This window comes from Panulirus ornatus, chromosome 4, assembly GCF_036320965.1.
Source record: "Panulirus ornatus isolate Po-2019 chromosome 4, ASM3632096v1, whole genome shotgun sequence".
NCBI lineage: Eukaryota > Metazoa > Arthropoda > Malacostraca > Decapoda > Palinuridae > Panulirus > Panulirus ornatus.
This window is the reverse complement of record NC_092227.1, coordinates 8,510,795-8,533,415: the sequence shown is the minus strand read 5'-3', so window position 1 is coordinate 8,533,415 and position 22,621 is coordinate 8,510,795. Positions and strand designations below refer to the sequence as shown.

The window sequence follows — 22,621 nt, the reverse complement described above, 5'->3', positions numbered from 1 at the left end:
TACCCATCATCACTGAATTTTCTTAAGTGAGAATTAAAATATGATGACACTTTCCATCAAAAGATGATTATCATTCCCAGACATGTAATAATAATAAAAAAAAAATAGAGCTCTTTTATAATGATAAAATCGTTACTAGTAAAATAAGGATCGTTTTCTGTTGCCCTCCAAGTCAGCGCATGTGGCGCCATCTCTACCGTTATAATTCTCCAAACGTGACGTGAGAGGAGTATAATTTCTTGCTAGAGAAAGAAAGAAAAAAGCATTCACTTCTTTCTACCTATAACTTTATGCGTATTACCACGAGGTTCATCGAGTAAACAACCAGAAGGACCTGGAAAACGTTGGCTTAATAGTGTACGAGGACTACTTGGGTAGGACCTGACGCCAGTCCAGAGGACGTCACAATTCAAGAAGAAATAATACAGCCCAGTTCAGACACGACCTGTGTTTTGTGGGAACGTAGTTGTCTGAAAACCTCTAACAGCAACATTGAAGTTCGTTGTCTTTTTAGATTTAGAATTAACCACAGGACTCGTGGTTATTCAGGATGGGTAGAAAAGCTGACTTCCAAAATAAGGTGAAGAAGGGGCCAGGTAGAAAGGCACGAAAACAGAATGGGCCAGTTTTTAAATATCCCCAAGGTTAGTAAATACTATTTTTCCTTTAACAAGTTCCCAATGTTGGAGTACCAGGGAAATAATGCTATAATTGGTGTATCAGTTTAGTGTATCATCATATGTGGTCGAAACTACACAAAATGCCCCTCAGTATCTATGCCTCAACATATTTTCTTGTGCTCCAAAGATTGCTGCCTGCAGTATGTCTCTATGTACACAGGGATGTCATAGAAAACAATTTATTGTGAATAGATTTTGATTTAATTCAAGTTGTAGGGCACTGCAGAGATAATCTGGGAAAAAGTCTTATTCGATATTCTTCCAAGTTGTAACAGCTCGAGTAACATTAGATAACACCATGTTCCACTGATATATAAGTGGATTATATTAGAGTTAGTGAAATACATATTTGATATTGTAGATCTTAGAGACTGCTGAAGTATATGTCTATATCAGTGCATATACTTTTCTGTATTTTTTTGTAGTTTTATGATGATGCAGTTCCACGCTTTGAAGGTCTCTGAAAAATAGATATATTGCAAGTATTAACAATTTCGCTCCAACACTATTGCAGTGAATTTTAGATATGATCAAATACACATTTATACCCATAGACTCTGAAGTCCAAAGATTAAACCCCATGGCAACTGAAAAGATATACCACAACATGCAGGAATATCTCCAAGTACTTGAAACAATTGCCATACTTGTGTGCATGCTGCCATTTGTGATCTATGCTTCTGATATGTTTCAGCTGAATGACCATGCACATACGGTTTTGAATATATGATTTTTGAGAAACTTATTTTGCTGTATTTTATCATTTTTAAATATTAGTAATGTGATTACCATAAAGTATTGTATTTTAGCAATACATTAAAAAAATCATAAAGATAAGGACTATATTTTTCACTGCAGAATTGCTAACTTTGCTGAAATGTTTATAGAACTTTTATAAAGATAGCTTCTTTGTCATGGTTATTTTTGTCAAAATTATTTTATTTTATTTTGTAATGATTTTTGCCTTTTTATAGACTGATTAAGGGAATATTACTTTCAGATATAGAAAATGCAGATTTCAATTTTGAAAAAGATTTTAAAGGTTAAATTTATACATGTATCATGTGGTGGGTAATTGAGGCTTGTGCCTACATTTACGTGTCACCACTATGCCTAGGCATCTAGCAAGTACCTGTACTACCAGTGAACCTGCTTGTTGGGTAAGGAAGATCTTGAGAAAAAAGTTAGAATATTGAATTAGCTTGAGCTTGGGTCTGGCACTACAGTGCTGTTATGAGGTTATTGATAGCAGCATGAGACCATCAAACTGAAAAACAAATCACTTAGGAAAGCCTTTTCTCAGCTATTTCGATGACACTGCATCTCAAGCTGCTGGTGTGACAAAACCATGAAATAAGCCAAAATTAGCTGAAATTGACAAAGTAACTAAATATACCACATCTCAGTGTATGCCATTCAAATTACCCAAATTGTGTCCAGTTGAGCTGATAGAACTATGTTTATTATAAGAATAGAAAAGACTTGCAAACAAAAAAGTTATTTTACCTTTGTGCTCTTCCCAGATCGGTCTCCCAAATGCCAGCACACATCTTGAATATCATTCTCTTGACAGCTTGGTATCATAAATCATCTCCAGTACTGTACCTAACTTTTTTTATGTGGAAGGCTCCAGTCTCGGACGAAAGTCGACTTCGAGGCTGGGCCTTAATTGAAATATAGAGAGAATTATGAGACAGGAAAAGGAAGGCAAAGGAAAGTATTTACAGATTTTAAAGAAAGTGAAAGACCTGTCTCTTGAAATGCTCTGGGTAATAGTTATTGGGAAAGACGAGAGTGAATGGAGTTCCAAAGCTTCGACGTGTAGGGAAAGAAGCAGGCATCAAAACAGCCCACTCTTGAGTTGCCGATGGCCACACAATAATCAGGTGGTGCAGTATCTTGCTGAATACTACATGGTCTACAGGAAGCTCTTGGGAGAAAAAATCAAAGTGTTACCTATAGAAGAGGGAAAGTGAACCAGCATTGCAGCGTAAAACGAGGGGGTTGAATTTGGAAGTTAGCCTGGGACAGTTTATAAGTTTGACTGCTTTTGGCTCATCTCTGTCTCGTAAGGATACAGAGCCAGAACCACCCCAAATGTGAGAGCAGTACTCCATACAAGGACAAATCATTCCCTTGTATGATTGGAGCAACTACTCAGAAGAGAAATTTCGACATCTAAACAGGGCACCCAGTTTCTTAGGCGCAGAATTAGTTATTCCCATAATGGGGGGTTTCTGAGAAAGGATTTATGTTACATTAATGCTAATTATGTTCATTGAGTCAAGAGATGGAATTACAGAGCAGTCAATGGAGAGACGAGAGTTATGAGGAGTTTCTGATAGAGAGACGGGTAGAAATTGGGCCTTGAAGGCATTAAACTTAAGATTTTGTCTACCCCACTAAGATATCCTGTCTGAGTTTATTGAGGAAGCTGTGTCAAGACAAGCTGCAGATTGATTGAGAGAAGAGGGAATGGAATTTAAGGATGTGGATTAATATAGGGTTGAGTTCTTATAATATTCTATTATACTGGAAACTAAGATCAATTTTATGATTTGAAATCACTGTTATATTTTTGTTAGATTTTTTCTTTGCTTCATATGTTTTAAGTTTTCTCTTTTGAGTTTGATATTGATATACTGTATCTGCTAAAGAGCTGAATCAATACAGTAACAGCAAAGTCAGTCAGTTGAACATAGAGACGTTTTATTTAATGTTTTATGTTTATCACTTTTAGGTCACGTCATTGACTGTGTGAATGAAAATGATGTCCTTATCAATTTCGTACATGTCTATTGTCATTAATGGTTTATTATATGACCACTATGGACAGTATAAACCTATCCATCTTTATCTCTGATTTCTGTTCCAATTGGAACTCCCTCAAAGGGGTGACCATGGCAACAGAGTCTCCATAACTAAAGAACTCCAGTGCTGCTGCTTAACCTTTAGTGCCTCACCCTTACCGGACTACTGGCAGAGGACCAAAGGACAATATTAACCAAGTTGCACATTAGTCTATTTCTTGCTTCTATTAAATTGTTCTTGTTTTTCCAGTGTAAAGCAATTCAGGTTTCTTAGACTGTTTAATATTAATTCTGTAATGAATAACTATTCATACGTAAGACGTAAATGAAGTTCATCGATAAAGCTGTCAACCATGGTGTCTTTATCACTTGCCAACTGTCATATTCATCATAATGTTGGACCTTTATTTCTCCCAGGTTGAGTTCTGGCTTATATAAATTGTTTATAGGTTGTTTTATTATTCTTTTATGATATTCTTGCATTTGATAAGAGAGAAATAGTTCTTTCCTTTATCAAGATGTGTATTAGTGTTTGGGAGAACAATCTGATGAAAGCACCAAGGCAAAGTAATTATTTTTCATGGGTTGCATTTTTTTTTCTAGATGCTTACATTTATATTAAGAAATGTTCTCCCATCTTAAACACCTGTTACATGTTTCCCCCTTGGATCAAACTGCTTAATGTGTATATGTGAAGAATTTTATGTACTCTTTGCTTGTGGAACCCTAGTGTTGCATAACTGTCAGTTGTATTTCTGTGTGCTCCCTTTTCATTCACCGTTATCATGGTAGTGTCTTCAACCTGTCTTTCTATTGCAGATATAATTTAGGTGTTAATTTTGTTGCTCTTCTCAAAAGCCTCGGGCTTATTAATGTCCTTACTGGCCAGTTAAAAATAAAAAAGAATTATTGTGAGATAGTTTCTGATATTTCTTGGGATGAAATGGTAAGAACTGCAGTATCTTAGGTAGGACCAAAGTACAAGGAGCCAGAGTACTGCTGTGGCCTGTGAGCTGATTATATCAGACAGACCAACATGATAGTCCATCCCATAGGCCATTGAATAGGAGCAAAAGCCAAGCAGGTTGCATGGTTCAGCAGTGGTGAACTGTCTTTTTTTCTCGATCATTACATGTACACCTTAGGTTTATTCAAGTATGCAATTATTGATATCTTTGATGATTATCATATGAGACTTTAAAGCTTTCTAAAGAAGGGCAAGTCTTGAAAGACTAAGGAAAATTTTTGGATAAAAGAAACCAAGATGAGTGAAACGGCCAAAGTTTCTTTTGGAATGTATACAATTTAACTTTGTAAAGTTAGGATAAGAAAAGGAGAGTGATAATAAAACAGACTGAAGACTAAAATGTTTGTTACCATTGGATAGGTAAAGAAATAGTGATTTTGAATGTTACAAAACAGTTGTACTTTATTGGTTTAGATGTTTCCAGCAATCAGACTTCATGTTCAGGGGAGTTTGTTTCACATGAAAAACTACCAGTTTTCTGTTAAGTACTTTCTAGGTAAGTACTAGAAAGTAAGTACTGTGAAATTGCCCAAGTTAGAACAGCCATAAGACTTATATAGATTTTGTATACAGTTGCAAGCTTTGAAAATCTGTGGCTTGTAATATACAGTAGATAAACCTTCAATCTTAATACTAGGACTGCTAACATTAGATAAACCTTCAATCTTAATATTAGGGCTACCAATGGTGCTATAGGTTGACGGAACAGTAGGATGGTTTATAGGCTACATTTAGGTTTCATCAGATTCCAAAGTCTCTGGTCTGTATCAGAAGATGAAGATTACCATTATTGTAGAAGATGAGTGAAGGCTCTCTCCTAGATACAACATAACTTACCCCAATTTTGATAAGTGCTTCAGGAAGATAACTGTCTAAACAATTGTCTGTTATAATGGATTGATATCACATAATATTAAATTTTTCTATCAACAGAAGATGAGGGAGAGAAGAAGTTGAGTAGACGACAAAAGGTTCGAGCCAGAAAACGAGCCCTTAAGCAGGACACTAAAGCTAGCAAACCAGCAAAGAAATTAAAGACTGCTCCTGCAAGGGAAGGTATTATTGGAGTTTGAATTTAGTGTTTTCATTAATGATATAACCATTTTCCTAAGGAGTAAGGCAGTGAAATTGATAGAAATATTATATGCATTGTTTGGTCTTGAATTAGGACACTTTTGTTTCTTTTTGACCTGGAATTTTAGGAGGAATTCCACCCCTTGCTAAGCATTAAAATCATTATTTATATATTTTGCTTTGTCACTGTCTCCCGCGTTAGCGAGGTAGCGCAAGGAAACAGACGAATGAATGGCCCAACCCACCCTCATACACATGTATATACATACACGTCCACACACACAAATATACATACCTATACATCTCAATGTATACATATATATACACACACTGACATATACATATCTACACATGTACATAATTCATACTGTCTGCCTTTATTTATTCCCATCGCCACCTCGCCACACATGGAATAACAACCCCCTCCCCCCTCATGTGTGCGAGGTAGCAGTAGGAAAAGACAACAAAGGCCACATTTGTTCACACTCAGTCTCTAGCTGTCATGTAATAATGCACCGAAACCACAGCTCCCTTTCCACATCCACAATATTCATTATGAAATCTGATTTAACAACATGTTAATCTGAAGTGTGGAAACAAAGAATTATTTTCTCATACTAATAGGTTTGGATGTGGAAATATATATATATATATATTTTTTTTTTTTTTCATACTATTCGCTATTTCCCGCGATAGCGAGGTAGCGTTAAGAACAGAGGACTGGGCCTTTGAGGGAATATCCTCACCTGGACCTCTTCTCTGTTCCTTCTTTTGGAAAATTAAAAAAAAAAAATATATATATATATATATATATATATATATATATATATATATATATATATATATATATTTTTTTTATACTTTGTCGCTGTCTCCCGCGTTTGCGAGGTAGTGCAAGGAAACAGACGAAAGAAATGGCCCAACCCCCCCCCCCCATACACATGTATATACATACGTCCACACACGCAAATATACATACCTACACAGCGTTCCATGGTTTACCCCAGACGCTTCACATGCCTTGCTTCAATCCACTGACAGCACGTCAACCCCTGTATACCACATGACTCCAATTCACTCTATTTCTTGCCCTCCTTTCACCCTCCTGCATGTTCAGGCCCCGATCACACAAAATCTTTTTCACTCCATCTTTCCACCTCCAATTTGGTCTCCCTCTTCTCCTCGTTCCCTCCACCTCCGACACATATATCCTCTTGGTCAATCTCTCCTCACTCATTCTCTCCATGTGCCCAAACCATTTCAAAACACCCTCTTCTGCTCTCTCAACCACGCTCTTTTTATTTCCACACATCTCTCTTACCCTTACGTTACTTACTCGATCAAACCACCTCACACCACACATTGTCCTCAAACATCTCATTTCCAGCACATCCATCCTCCTGCGCACATCTCTATCCATAGCCCACGCCTCGCAACCATACAACATTGTTGGAACCACTATACCCATTTTTGCTTTCCGAGATAATGTTCTCGACTTCCACACATTTTTCAAGGCTCCCAAAATTTTCGCCCCCTCCCCCACCCTATGATCCACTTCCGCTTCCATGGTTCCATCCGCTGACAGATCCACTCCCAGATATCTAAAACACTTCACTTCCTCCAGTTTTTCTCCATTCAAACTCACCTCCCAATTGACTTGACCCTCACCCCTACTGTACCTAATAACCTTGCTCTTATTCACATTTACTCTCAACTTTCTTCTTCCACACACTTTACCAAACTCAGTCACCATCTTCTGCAGTTTCTCACATGAATCAGCCACCAGCGCTGTATCATCAGCGAACAACAACTGACTCACTTCCCAAGCTCTCTCATCCCCAACAGACTTCATACTTGCCCCTCTTTCCAGGACTCTTGCATTTACCTCCCTTACAACCCCATCCATAAACAAATTAAACAACCATGGAGACATCACACACCCCTGGCGCAAACCTACATTCACTGAGAACCAATCACTTTCCTCTCTTCCTACACGTACACATGCCTTACATCCTCGATAAAAACTTTTCACTGCTTCTAACAACTTGCCTCCCACACCATATATTCTTAATACCTTCCACAGAGCATCTCTATCGACTCGTATCATATGCCTTCTCCAGATCCATAAATGCTACATACAAATCCATTTGCTTTTCTAAGTATTTCTCACATACATTCTTCAAAGCAAACACCTGATCCACACATCCTCTACCACTTCTGAAACCGCACTGCTCTTCCCCAATCTGATGCTCTGTACATGCCTTCACCCTCTCAATCAATACCCTCCCATATAATTTACCAGGAATACTCAACAAACTTATACCTCTGTAATTTGAGCACTCACTCTTATCCCCTTTGCCTTTGTACAATGGCACTATGCACGCATTCCGCCAATCCTCAGGCACCTCACCATGAGTCATACATACATTAAATAACCTTACCAACCAGTCAACAATACAGTCACCCCCTTTCTTAATAAATTCCACTGCGATACCATCCAAACCTGCTGCCTTGCCGGCTTTCATCTTCCGCAAAGCTTTTACTACCTCTTCTCTGTTTACCAAATCATTTTCCCTAACCCTCTCACTTTGCACACCACCTCGACCAAAACACCCTATATCTGCCACTCTGTCATCAGACACATTCAACAAACCTTCAAAATACTCATTCCATCTCCTTCTCACATCACCACTACTTGTTATCACCTCCCCATTTACGCCCTTCACTGAAGTTCCCATTTGCTCCCTTGTCTTACGCACCCTATTTACCTCCTTCCAGAACATCTTTTTATTCTCCCTAAAATTTACTGATAGTCTCTCACCCCAACTCTCATTTGCCCTTTTTTTCACCTCTTGCACCTTTCTCTTGACCTCCTGTCTCTTTCTTTTATACTTCTCCCACTCAATTGCATTTTTTCCCTGCAAAAATCGTCCAAATGCCTCTCTCTTCTCTTTCACTAATACTCTTACTTCTTCATCCCACCACTCACTACCCTTTCTAAACAGCCCACCTCCCACTCTTCTCATGCCACAAGCATCTTTTGCGCAATCCATCACTGATTCCCTAAATACATCCCATTCCTCCCCCACTCCCCTTACTTCCATTGTTCTCACCTTTTTCCATTCTGTACACAGTCTCTCCTGGTACTTCCCCACACAGGTCTCCTTCCCAAGCTCACTTACTCTCACCACCTTCTTCACCCCAACATTCACTCCTCTTTTCTGAAAACCCATACTAATCTTCACCTTAGCCTCCACAAGATAATGATCAGACATCCCTCCAGTTGCACCTCTCAGCACATTAACATCCAAAAGTCTCTCTTTCGCACGCCTGTCAATTAACACGTAATCCAATAACGCTCTCTGGCCATCTCTCCTACTTACATAAGTATACTTATGTATATCTCGCTTTTTAAACCAGGTATTCCCAATCATCAGTCCTTTTTCAGCACATAAATCTACAAGCTCTTCACCATTTCCATTTACAACACTGAACACCCCATGCATACCAATTATTCCCTCAACTGCCACATTACTCACCTTTGCATTCAAATCACCCATCACTATAACCCGGTCTCGTGCATCAAAACCGCTAACACACTCACTTAGCTGCTCCCAAAACACTTGCCTCTCATGATCTTTCTTCTCATGCCCAGGTGCATATGCACCAATAATCACCCACCTCTCTCCATCAACTTTCAATTTTACCCATATTAATCGAGAATTTACTTTCTTACATTCTATCACATACTCCCACAACTCCTGTTTCAGGAGTATTGCTACTCCTTCCCTTGCTCTTGTCCTCTCACTATATATATATATATATATATATATATATATATATATATGGAAGGTATTAAGAATATATGGTGTGGGAGGCAAGTTGTTAGAAGCAGTGAAAAGTTTTTATCGAGGATGTAAGGCATGTGTACGTGTAGGAAGAGAGGAAAGTGATTGGTTCTCAGTGAATGTAGGTTTGCAGCAGGGGTGTGTGATGTCTCCATGGTTGTTTAAGTTGTTTATGGATGGGGTTGTTAGGGAGGTGAATGCAAGAGTTTTGGAAAGAGGGGCAAGTATGAAGTCTGTTGTGGATGAGAGAGCTTGGGAAGTGAGTCAGTTGTTGTTCGCTGATGATACAGCGCTGGTGGCTGATTCATGTGAGAAACTGCAGAAGCTGGTGACTGAGTTTGGTAAAGTGTGTGAAAGAAGAAAGTTAAGAGTAAATGTGAATAAGAGCAAGGTTAATTATTAGATACTGTAGGGTTGAGGGTCAAGTCAATTGGGAGGTAAGTTTGAATGGAGAAAAACTGGAGGAAGTAAAGTGTTTTAGATATCTGGGAGTGGATCTGGCAGCAGATGGAACCATGGAAGCGGAAGTGGATCATAGGGTGGGGAGGGGGCGAAAATCCTGGGAGCCTTGAAGAATGTGTGGAAGTCGAGAACATTATCTCTGAAAGCAAAATTGGGTATGTTTGAAGGAATAGTGGTTCCAACAATGTTGTATGGTTGCGAGGCGTGGGCTATGGATAGAGTTGTGTGCAGGAGGGTGGCTGTGCTGGAAATGAGATGTTTGAGGACAATGTGTGGTGTGAGATGGTTTGATCGAGTAAGTAACGTAAGGGTAAGAGAGATGTGTGGAAATGAAAAGAGCGTGGTTAAGAGAGCAGAAGAGGGTGTTTTGAAATGGTTTGGGCACATGGAGAGAATGAGTGAGGAAAGATTGACCAAGAGGATATATATGTCGGAGGTGGAGGGAACGAGGAGAAGTGGGAGACCAAATTGGAGGTGGAAAGATGGAGTGAAAAAGATTTTGTGTGATCGGGGCCTGAACATGCAGGAGGGTGAAAGGAGGGCAAGGAATAGAGTGAGTTGGAGAGATGTGGTATACCGGGGTTGACGTGCTGTCAGTGGATTGAATCAGGGCATGTGAAGCGTCTGGGGTGAACCAGAGAAAGCTGTGTAGGTATGTATATTTGCGTGTGTGGACGTAGGTCTATACATGTGTATGGGGGTGGGTTGGGCCATTTTCTTTCGTCTGTTTCCTTGCGCTACCTCGCAAACACGGGAGACAGCGACAAAGCAAAAATATATATATATATATATATATATATATATATATATATATATATATATATATATATATATATTGGAGCGATGTGGTATACAGGGGTTGACGTGCTGTCAGTGGAGTGAATCAAGGCATGTGAAGCGTCTGGGGTAAACCATGGAAAGCTGTGTAGGTATGTATATTTGCGTGTGTGGACGTGTGTATGTACATGTGTATGGGGGGGGGTTGGGCCATTTCTTTCGTCTGTTTCCTTGCGCTACCTCGCAAACGCGGGAGACAGCGACAAAGTATAAAAAAAAAAAAAAAAAAGATGAAAAGTTTTTATCAAGGATGTAAGGCATGTGTACGTGTAGGAAGAGAGGAAAGTGATTGGTTCTCAGTGAATGTAGGTTTGCGGCAGGGGTGTGTGATGTCTCCATGGTTGTTTAATTTGTTTATGGATGGGGTTGTTAGGGAGGTGAATGCAAGAGTTTTGGAAAGAGGGGCAAGTATGAAGTCTGTTGGGGATGAGAGAGCTTGGGAAGTGAGTCAGTTGTTGTTCGCTGATGATACAGCGCTGGTGGCTGATTCATGTGAGAAACTGCAGAAGCTGGTGACTGAGTTTGGTAAAGTGTGTGAAAGAAGAAAGTTAAGAGTAAATGTGAATAAGAGCAAGGTTATTAGGTACAGTAGGGTTGAGGGTCAAGTCAATTGGGAGGTGAGTTTGAATGGAGAAAAACTGGAGGAAGTGAAGTGTTTTAGATATCTGGGAGTGGATCTGGCAGCGGATGGAACCATGGAAGCGGAAGTGGATCATAGGGTGGGGGAGGGGGCGAAAATTCTGGGGGCCTTGAAGAATGTGTGGAAGTCGAGAACATTATCTCGGAAAGCAAAAATGGGTATGTTTGAAGGAATAGTGGTTCCAACAATGTTGTATGGTTGCGAGGCGTGGGCTATGTATCGAGTTGTGCGCAGGAGGGTGGATGTGCTGGAAATGAGATGTTTGAGGACAATGTGTGGTGTGAGGTGGTTTGATCGAGTAAGTAACGTAAGGGTGAGAGAGATGTGTGGAAATAAAAAGAGCGTGGTTGAGAGAGCAGAAGAGGGTGTTTTGAAATGGTTTGGGCACATGGAGAGAATGAGTGAGGAAAGATTGACCAAGAGGATATATGTGTCGGAGGTGGAGGGAACGAGGAGAAGAGGGAGACCAAATTGGAGGTGGAAAGATGGAGTGAAAAAGATTTTGTGTGATCGGGGCCTGAACATGCAGGAGGGTGAAAGGAGGGCAAGGAATAGAGTGAATTGGAGCGATGTGGTATACCGGGGGTGACGTGCTGTCAGTGGATTGAATCAGGGCATGTGAAGCGTCTGGGGTAAACCATGGAAAGCTGTGTAGGTATGTATATTTGCGTGTGTCGACGTATGTATATACATGTGTATGGGGGTGGGTTGGGCCATTTCTTTCGTCTGTTTCCTTGCGCTACCTCGTAAACGCGGGAGACAGCGGCAAAAAAAAAAAAAAAAATATATATATATATATATATATATATATATATATATATATATATATATATATATATATATATATATATATATATATATTTTTTTTTTGCTTTGTCGCAGTGGTATTGCAGTGGAATTTATTAAAAAAGGGGGTGACTGTATTATTGACTGGTTGGTAAGGTTATAAGGTTATAAGGTTGAGAGAGCAGAAGAGGGTGTTTTGAAATGGTTTGGTCACATGGAGAGAATGAGTGAGGAAAAATTGACCAAGAGGATATATGTGTCGGAGGTGGAGGGAACGAGGAGAAGAGGGAGACCAAATTGGAGGTGGAAAGATGGAGTGAAAAAGATTTTTGTGTGATCGGGGCCTGAACATGCAGGAGGTGAAAGGAGGGCAAGGAATAGAGTGAATTGGAGCGATGTGGTATACCGGGGTTGATGTGCTGTCAGTGGATTGAATCAAGCATGTGAAGCATCTGGGTAAACCATGGAAAGCTGTGTAGGTATGTATATTTGCGTGTGTGGATGTATGTATATACATGTGTATGGGCGTGGGTTGGGCCATTTCTTTCGTCTGTTTCCTTGCGCTACCTCGCAAACGTGGGAGACAGCGACAAAGCAAAAAAAAAAAAGAATATATATATATATATATATATATATATATATATTTTTTTTATACTTTGTCGCTGTCTCCCGCGTTTGCGAGGTAGTGCAAGGAAACAGACGAAAGAAATGGCCCCCCCCCCCCCATACACATGTATATACATACGTCCACACACGCAAATATACATACCTACACAGCGTTCCATGGTTTACCCCAGACGCTTCACATGCCTTGATTCAATCCACTGACAGCACGTCAACCCCGGTATACCACATCGCTCCAACTCACTCTATTCCTTGCCCTCCTTTCACCCTCCTGCATGTTCAGGCCCCGATCACACAAAATCTTTTTCACTCCATCTTTCCACCTCCAAGTTGGTCTCCCTCTTCTCCTCGTTCCCTCCACCTCCGACACATATATCCTCTTGGTCAATCTTTCCTCACTCATTCTCTCCATGTGCCCAAACCACTTCAAAACACCCTCTTCTGCTCTCTCAACCACGCTCTTTTTATTTCCACACATCTCTTACCCTTACGTTACTCACTCGATCAAACCACCTCACACCACACATTGTCCTCAAACATCTCATTTCCAGCACATCCATCCTCCTGCGCACAACTCTATCCATAGCCCACGCCTCGCAACCATACAACATTGTTGGAACCACTATTCCTTCAAACATACCCATTTTTGCTTTCCGAGATAATGTTCTCGACTTCCACACATTCTTCAAGGCCCCCTGAATTTTCGCCCCCTCCCCCACCCTATGATCCACTTCCGCTTCCATGGTTCCATCCGCTGCCAGATCCACTCCCAGATATCTAAAACACTTCACTTCCTCCAGTTTTTCTCCATTCAAACTCACCTCCCAATTGACTTGACCCTCAACCCTACTGTACCTAATAACCTTGCTCTTTTTCACATTTACTCTTAACTTTCTTCTTCCACACACTTTACCAAACTCAGTCACCAGCTTCTGCAGTTTCTCACATGAATCAGCCACCAGCGCTGTATCATCAGCGAACAACAACTGACTCACTTCCCAAGCTCTCTCATCCCCAACAGACTTCATACTTGCCCCTCTTTCCAAAACTCTTGCATTTACCTCCCTAACAACCCCATCCATAAACAAATTAAACAACCATGGAGACATCACACACCCCTGCCGCAAACCTACATTCACTGAGAACCAATCACTTTCCTCTCTTCCTACACGTACACATGCCTTACATCCTCGATAAAAACTTTTCACTGCTTCTAACAACTTTCCTCCCACACCATATATTCTTAATACCTTCCACAGAGCATCTCTATCAACTCTATCATATGCCTTCTCCAGATCCATAAATGCTACATACAAATCCATTTGCTTTTCTAAGTATTTCTCACATACATTCTTCAAAGCAAACACCTGATCCACACATCCTCTACCACTTCTGAAACCACACTGCTCTTCCCCAATCTGATGCTCTGTACATGCCTTCACCCTCTCAATCAATACCCTCCCATATAATTTACCAGGAATACTCAACAAACTTATACCTCTGTAATTTGAGCACTCACTCTTATCCCCTTTGCCTTTGTACAATGGCACTATGCACGCATTCCGCCAATCCTCAGGCACCTCACCATGAGTCATACATACATTTAATAACCTTACCAACCAGTCAATAATACAGTCACCCCCTTTTTTAATAAATTCCACTGCAATACCATCCAAACCTGCTGCCTTGCTGGCTTTCATCTTCCGCAAAGCCTTCACTACCTCTTCTCTGTTTACCAAATCATTTTCCCTAACCCTCTCACTTTGCACATATATATATATATATATATATTATCCCTGGGGATAGGGGAGAAAGAATACTTCCCACGTATTCCCTGCGTGTCGTAGAAGGCGACTAAAAGGGGAGGGAGCGGGTGGCTGGAAATCCTCCCCTTTCTTGTTTTTTTTTTTTTTAATTTTCCAAAAGAAGGAACAGAGAAGGAGGTCAGGTGAGGATATTCCCTCTAAGGCCCAGTTCTCTGTTCTTAACGCTACCTCGCTAACGCGGGAAATGGCAAATAGTATGAAAAAAAAAAATATATATATATATATATATATATATATATATATGGAAGGTATTAAGAATATATGGTGTGGGAGGCAAGTTGTTAGAAGCAGTGAAAAGTTTTTATCGAGGATGTAAGGCATGTGTACGTGTAGGAAGAGAGGAAAGTGATTGGTTCTCAGTGAATGTAGGTTTGCAGCAGGGGTGTGTGATGTCTCCATGGTTGTTTAAGTTGTTTATGGATGGGGTTGTTAGGGAGGTGAATGCAAGAGTTTTGGAAAGAGGGGCAAGTATGAAGTCTGTTGTGGATGAGAGAGCTTGGGAAGTGAGTCAGTTGTTGTTCGCTGATGATACAGCGCTGGTGGCTGATTCATGTGAGAAACTGCAGAAGCTGGTGACTGAGTTTGGTAAAGTGTGTGAAAGAAGAAAGTTAAGAGTAAATGTGAATAAGAGCAAGGTTAATTATTAGATACTGTAGGGTTGAGGGTCAAGTCAATTGGGAGGTAAGTTTGAATGGAGAAAAACTGGAGGAAGTAAAGTGTTTTAGATATCTGGGAGTGGATCTGGCAGCAGATGGAACCATGGAAGCGGAAGTGGATCATAGGGTGGGGAGGGGGCGAAAATCCTGGGAGCCTTGAAGAATGTGTGGAAGTCGAGAACATTATCTCTGAAAGCAAAATTGGGTATGTTTGAAGGAATAGTGGTTCCAACAATGTTGTATGGTTGCGAGGCGTGGGCTATGGATAGAGTTGTGTGCAGGAGGGTGGCTGTGCTGGAAGTGAGATGTTTGAGGACAATGTGTGGTGTGAGATGGTTTGATCGAGTAAGTAACGTAAGGGTAAGAGAGATGTGTGGAAATGAAAAGAGCGTGGTTAAGAGAGCAGAAGAGGGTGTTTTGAAATGGTTTGGGCACATGGAGAGAATGAGTGAGGAAAGATTGACCAAGAGGATATATATGTCGGAGGTGGAGGGAACGAGGAGAAGTGGGAGACCAAATTGGAGGTGGAAAGATGGAGTGAAAAAGATTTTGTGTGATCGGGGCCTGAACATGCAGGAGGGTGAAAGGAGGGCAAGGAATAGAGTGAGTTGGAGAGATGTGGTATACCGGGGTTGACGTGCTGTCAGTGGATTGAATCAGGGCATGTGAAGCGTCTGGGGTGAACCAGAGAAAGCTGTGTAGGTATGTATATTTGCGTGTATGGACGTAGGTCTATACATGTGTATGGGGGTGGGTTGGGCCATTTTCTTTCGTCTGTTTCCTTGCGCTACCTCGCAAACGCGGGAGACAGCGACAAAGCAAAAATAAATATATATATATATATATATATATATATATATATATATATATATATATATATATATATATATATATATATATTGGAGCGATGTGGTATACAGGGGTTGACGTGCTGTCAGTGGAGTGAATCAAGGCATGTGAAGCGTCTGGGGTAAACCATGGAAAGCTGTGTAGGTATGTATATTTGCGTGTGTGGACGTGTGTATGTACATGTGTATGGGGGGGGGTTGGGCCATTTCTTTCATCTGTTTCCTTGCGCTACCTCGCAAACGCGGGAGACAGCGACAAAGTATAAAAAAAAAAAAAAAAAAAAATTATGAAAAGTTTTTATCGAGGATGTAAGGCATGTGTACGTGTAGGAAGAGAGGAAAGTGATTGGTTCTCAGTGAATGTAGGTTTGCGGCAGGGGTGTGTGATGTCTCCATGGTTGTTTAATTTGTTTATGGATGGGGTTGTTAGGGAGGTGAATGCAAGAGTTTTGGAAAGAGGGGCAAGTATGAAGTCTGTTGGGGATGAGAGAGCTTGGGAAGTGAGTCAGTTGTTGTTCGCTGATGATACAGCGCTGGTGGCTGATTCATGTGAGAAACTGCAGAAGCTGGTGACTGAGTTTGGTAAAGTGTGTGAAAGAAGAAAGTTAAGAGTAAATGTGAATAAGAGCAAGGTTATTAGGTACAGTAGGGTTGAGGGTCAAGTCAATTGGGAGGTGAGTTTGAATGGAGAAAAACTGGAGGAAGTGAAGTGTTTTAGATATCTGGGAGTGGATCTGGCAGCGGATGGAACCATGGAAGCGGAAGTGGATCATAGGGTGGGGGAGGGGGCGAAAATTCTGGGGGCCTTGAAGAATGTGTGGAAGTCGAGAACATTATCTCGTAAAGCAAAAATGGGTATGTTTGAAGGAATAGTGGTTCCAACAATGTTGTATGGTTGCGAGGCGTGGGCTATGGATCGAGTTGTGCGCAGGAGGGTGGATGTGCTGGAAATGAGATGTTTGAGGACAATGTGTGGTGTGAGGTGGTTTGATCGAGTAAGTAACGTAAGGGTGAGAGAGATGTGTGGAAATAAAAAGAGCGTGGTTGAGAGAGCAGAAGAGGGTGTTTTGAAATGGTTTGGGCACATGGAGAGAATGAGTGAGGAAAGATTGACCAAGAGGATATATGTGTCGGAGGTGGAGGGAACGAGGAGAAGAGGGAGACCAAATTGGAGGTGGAAAGATGGAGTGAAAAAGATTTTGTGTGATCGGGGCCTGAACATGCAGGAGGGTGAAAGGAGGGCAAGGAATAGAGTGAATTGGAGCGATGTGGTATACCGGGGTTGATGTGCTGTCAGTGGATTGAATCAAGGCATGTGAAGCATCTGGGGTAAACCATGGAAAGCTGTGTAGGTATGTATATTTGCGTGTGTGGATGTATGTATATACATGTGTATGGGGGTGGGTTGGGCCATTTCTTTCGTCTGTTTCCTTGCGCTACCTCGCAAACGTGGGAGACAGCGACAAAGCAAAAAAAAAAAAAAAAAAGAAATACATATATATACAGAGGAAGGAGTCAGTGAAGGATGTTTCTTTAAGGATCAGTCATTGGTCTTGATGATGCTTCACTTTTGCAGGAAGTAGCATACATGTATGAAAGATGAAAAAATTTTATATAACGGATACTGTATTCCTCTGGCATATGTAATGAATACTTTTTGGAATTGTCATGCAGGGACCTCAGATTACTAGACTCTTGGAAAGTTCCTGACTAGTGTGTGATTTCACAAAGGATTATGCTTTGAACTGATCCTGCCAGAAAATGTTTTGTTATAGATTAGAGCTGACTTTTTGATTTAGCATTATCTCTTCTTCTAGAAGATGAGTTGAATAGTGAAGGTGAATACCAAGACAGTTCTGAAAAGATGCCAGAGGCAAAAGAATTGAAGACTAAGGAGTTATTTCTTCAGCAGCCCCAGACCAAGACAAAATTTGCCTTATTTGAAAACGATGATGACAGTGATCGTGAGGAAGAGAACAGTGGAGATAGTGCAGATGAGAATGAGAGTGAAGATGATGATGATGATAGTGATGGTGACATAGAAAAAGCATCAAAGAAGTTGGAAAAGAAGGAGAAAGCAAAAATGTAAGTTTACACGAAGTTTATTTTGGTACATTGTATTTTACCACTAGGGATTGGATGTGAGCAGATTAGACTATTGTTTGCTCATTTCTGATGCCATTGTGGTAAGGAGGGAGAGGCAGTTACTAATATAGTAGATTGATTGATATGTTGGTACTCGATTGTTATAGGTTACGCTGAACCAGTCCAGCTCTTTATGAGTCGGTGAACCCTCATATTGTTTAGTGTTTCTGCAGTGTATTCCATAGCATGTGAAAACAAAAATCATACATATTTTTCTTGAATACCTCAATATCTTATACATTATTATTGAATGAAGTATCAAAAAAGTAGTATACTTTACATCAGTGGGTGAGTGTGTTGAACTGACTGGAACAGGCTGAACCAGGTGGCATAGCTCTCATTTCTAAAGGTTTATGATGATAAGTTTTTCTGAGTGTGACTTCATTGTGCATAACCATAAACACATCACATTATGGATTTTTACAAGGCATGATACATCCTATATGTACTTTTTTTTCACTTGCTGAAATGGCACTGGCAGTTGACAAGGGAACAAATGGGAACTTCAGTGAAGGAGGCTAATGGGGAGGTGATAACAAGTAGTGGTGATGTGAGAAGGAGATGGAGTGAGTATTTTGAAGGTTTGTTGAATGTGTTTGATGATAGAGTGGCAGATATAGGGTGTTTTGGTCGAGGTGGTGTGCAAAGTGAGAGGGTTAGGGAAAATGATTTGGTAAACAGAAAAGAGGTAGTAAAAGCTTTGCAGAAGATGAAAGCTGGCAAGGCAGTGGGTTTGGATGGTATTGCAGTGGAATTTATTAAAAAAGGGGGTGGCTGTATTGTTGACTGGTTGGTAAGGTTATTTAATGTATGTATGACTCATTGTGAGGTGCCTGAGGATTGGCAGAATGCTTGCATAGTGCCATTGTACAAAGGCAAAGGGGATAAAAGTGAGTGCTCAAATTACAGAGGTATAAGTTTGTTGAGTATTCCTGGTAAATTATATGCGAGGGTATTGATTGAGAGGGTGAAGGCATGTACAGAGCATCAGATAGGGGAAGAGCAGTGTGGTTTCAGAAGTGGTGGAGGATGTGTGGATCAGGTGTTTGCTTTGAAGAATGTATGTGAGAAATACTTAGAAAAGCAAATGGATTTGTATGTAGCATTTATGGATCTGGAGGAGGCATATGATAGAGTTGATAGAGATGCTCTGTGGAAGGTATTAAGAATATATGGTGTGGGAGGCAAGTTGTTAGAAGCAGTGAAAAGTTTTTATCGAGGATGTAAGGCATGTGTATGTGTAGGAAGAGAGGAAAGTGATTGGTTCTCAGTGAATGTAGGTTTGTGACAGGGGTGTGTGATGTCTCCATGGTTGTTTAATTTGTTTATGGATGGGATTGTTAGGGAGGTGAATGCAAGAGTTTTGGAAAGAGGGGCAATTATGAAGTCTGTTGTGGATGAGAGAGCTTGGGAAGTGAGTCAGTTGTTGTTCGCTGATGATACAGCGCTGGTGGCTGATTCATGTGAGAAACTGCAGAAGCTGGTGACTGAGTTTGGTAAAGTGTGTGAAAGAAGAAAGCTGAGAGTAAATGTGAATAAGAGGAAGGTTATTAGGTACAGTAGGGTTGAGGGTCAAGTTAATTGGGAGGTAAGTTCAAATGGAGAAAAACTGGAGGAAGTAAAGTGTTTCGGATATCTGGGAGTGGATCTGGCAGCGGATGGAACCATGGAAGCGGAAGTGAATCATAGGGTGGGGGAGGTGGCGAAAGTTCTGGGAGCCTTGAAGAATGTGTGAAAGTCAAGAACATTATCTCCGAAAGCAGAAATGGGTATGTTTGAAGGAATAGTGGTTCCAACAATGTTATATGGTGGCGAGGCGTAGTCTATGGATAGAGTTGTGCGCAGGAGGGTGGATGTGCTGGAAATGAGATGTTTGAGGACAATATGTTGTGTGAGGTAGTTTGATCGAGTAAGTAATGATAGGGTAAGAGAGATGTGTGGTAATAAAAAGAGTGTGGTTGAGAGAGCAGAGGAGGGTGTTTTGAAATGGTTTGGTCACATGGAGAGAGTGAGTGAGGAAAGATTGACCAAGAGGATATATGTGTCGGAGGTGGAGGGAACGAGGAGAAGTGAGAGACCAAATTGGAGGTGGAAATTTTTTTTTTTTTTCTTTTTTTTTCATACTATTCGCCATTTCCCGCATTAGCTAGGTAGCGTTGAGAACAGAGGACTGGGCCTTTGAGGGAATATCCTCACCTGGCCCCCTTCTCCATTCCCTCTTTTGGAAAATTAAAAAAAAAAAAAAAGCAAGAGGGGAGGATTTCCAGCCACCCGCTCCCTCCCCTTTTAGTTGCCTTCTACGACATGCAGGGAATACGTGGGAAGTATTCTTTCTCCCCTATCCCCAGGGATAAAGCTGGAGGTGGAAATATAGAGTGAAAAAGATTTTGAGTGATCAGGGCCTGCACATGCAGGAGGGTGAAAGGCATGCAAGGAATAGAGTGAATTGGAACGATTTGGTATACCGTGGTCGACATGCTGTCAATGGATTGAACCAGGGCATGTGAAGCGTCGGGGGTAAACCATGGAAAGTTCTGTAGGGCCTGGATGTGGAGGGGGACCTGTGGTTTTGGTGCATTATTACATGACAGCTAGAGACTGAATGTGAACGAATGTGGCCTTTGTTGCCCTTTCCTAGTGCTACCTCGCACACATGAGGGGGGGGAGGGGGTTGTTATTTCATGTGTGGCGGGGTGGCGATGGGAATGAATAAGGGCGGACAGTATGAATTATTTACGTGTGTATATGTGTATATGTCTGTGTGTGTATATATATGTATATGTCTGTGTGTGTATATATATGTATATGTTAAGATGTATAGGTATGCATATTTGCGTGTGTGGACGTGTATGTATATACATGTGTATGGTGGGTGGGTTGGGCCATTCTTTCGTCTGTTTCCTTGCGCTACCTCACTAATGTGGGAGACAGCGACAAAGCAAATAAAAGAAAAAAAATAGTTGAATATCCTAATTAAGGCCATCTCTTTGATGATAGAGTGGCAGATGTAGGGTGTTTGTCAGGGTGGTGTGCAAAGCAAGAGGGTCAAGGAGGATTGTTTGGTTAAGAGAGAAGAGGTGGTGAAAGCCTTGCAGAAGATGAAATCCGGCAAGGTGGTGGGCCTTGATGGTATTGCAGTAGAATTTATTAAGAAAGTGGGTGACTGTGTTATTGATTGGTTGTTAAGTATATGCATGTGTTATTGATTAGTTGTTAAGTATATTCAGTGTATGTATGGATCATGGTGAAGTGCCTGAGGATTGGTGGAATGCGTGTATAGTGCCATTGTACAAGGGCAAAGGGGATAAGGGGAAGTGTTCAAACTACGGAGGCATAAGTTTGTTGAGTATTGCTGGAAAATTGTATGGAAGGATACTTACTGATTGTGAGGGTGAAGGCATGTACAGAGCATCAGACTGGGGAGGAGCAATGTGGTTTCAGAAGTGATAGAGGATGTGTGGATCAGGTGTTTGCTTTGAAGAATGTGTGAGAAATACTTAGAAAGACAGTGGAGTCGTATTTAGCATTAATGGATCAGGAGAAAGCATATGATAGGATTGATAGAGATGCATTATGGAAGGTCTTAGGAATATATGGTGTGGGGGGTAAGCTGCTTGAAGCAGTGAAAAGATTTTATCAAGGATGAAGACGTGTATGAGGAGGAAGAGAGGAGAGTGATTCGTTCCCAGTGAAGGTTGGTCTGTGGCAGGGGTGTGTGATGTCCCGATGTTTGTTAGATTTGTTTATGGATGAGGTAGTTAGGGAGGTAAATGCAAGAACTTTGGAGAGAAGGGCAAGTATGCAATCTGTTTGGAATGAGAGAGCCCGGAAAGAGAGTCACTTGTTGTTTGCTGATAATATGGCATTGGTAGTGGATTCGTGTGAGAAACTGCCGAAGTTGGTGACTGAGTTTGGAAAAGTGTGTGAAAGGAGAAGTTTGAGAGTTAATATGAATAAGAACAAGGTTATTAGGTTCATCAGGGTTAAGGAACAATTTAGTTGGGATGTAAGTTTCATTGGAGAAAAACTGGAGGAAGTGAAGTGTTTTAGATATCTGGGACGGAGTGGACTTTGCAGCGAATGGAACCATGGAAGCAGAAGTGAGTCACGGGGTAGGGAATGGGCGAAGGTTGTGGTAGCAATGAAGAATGTGTGGAAGGAGAGAAAGTTATCTCAGAGAGCAAAAATGGGCATGTTTGAAGGAATAGTGGTTCCAACAATATTATATGATTGTGAGGCATTGGCTATAGATGTGGTTGTATGGAGGAGGGTGTGTGTTGGAAGTGAGAAATGTTTGAGGACAATATTTGGTGTGAGGTGGTTTGATTGAGTAAATAATGAAACCACAGCTACCTATC

The 22,621-nt window shown here is 40.9% G+C and overlaps 1 protein-coding gene across 1 annotated transcript in view; it reads left to right on the top strand.

Moving 5' to 3' along the window:
• The first annotated feature begins 169 nt into the window (after positions 1 to 169).
• LOC139765615 (26S rRNA (cytosine-C(5))-methyltransferase nsun-1) overlaps positions 170 to 22,621 on the top strand; it is a 55,094-nt gene continuing 32,642 nt past the window's right edge. The window contains exons 1-3 of the mRNA XM_071693282.1: positions 170 to 644; positions 5,451 to 5,573; positions 17,936 to 18,203. Of these exons, the coding sequence (XP_071549383.1) occupies positions 551 to 644; positions 5,451 to 5,573; positions 17,936 to 18,203 (485 nt within the window). The 5' untranslated portion in view covers positions 170 to 550. The remainder of the gene's footprint in view (positions 645 to 5,450; positions 5,574 to 17,935; positions 18,204 to 22,621) is intronic.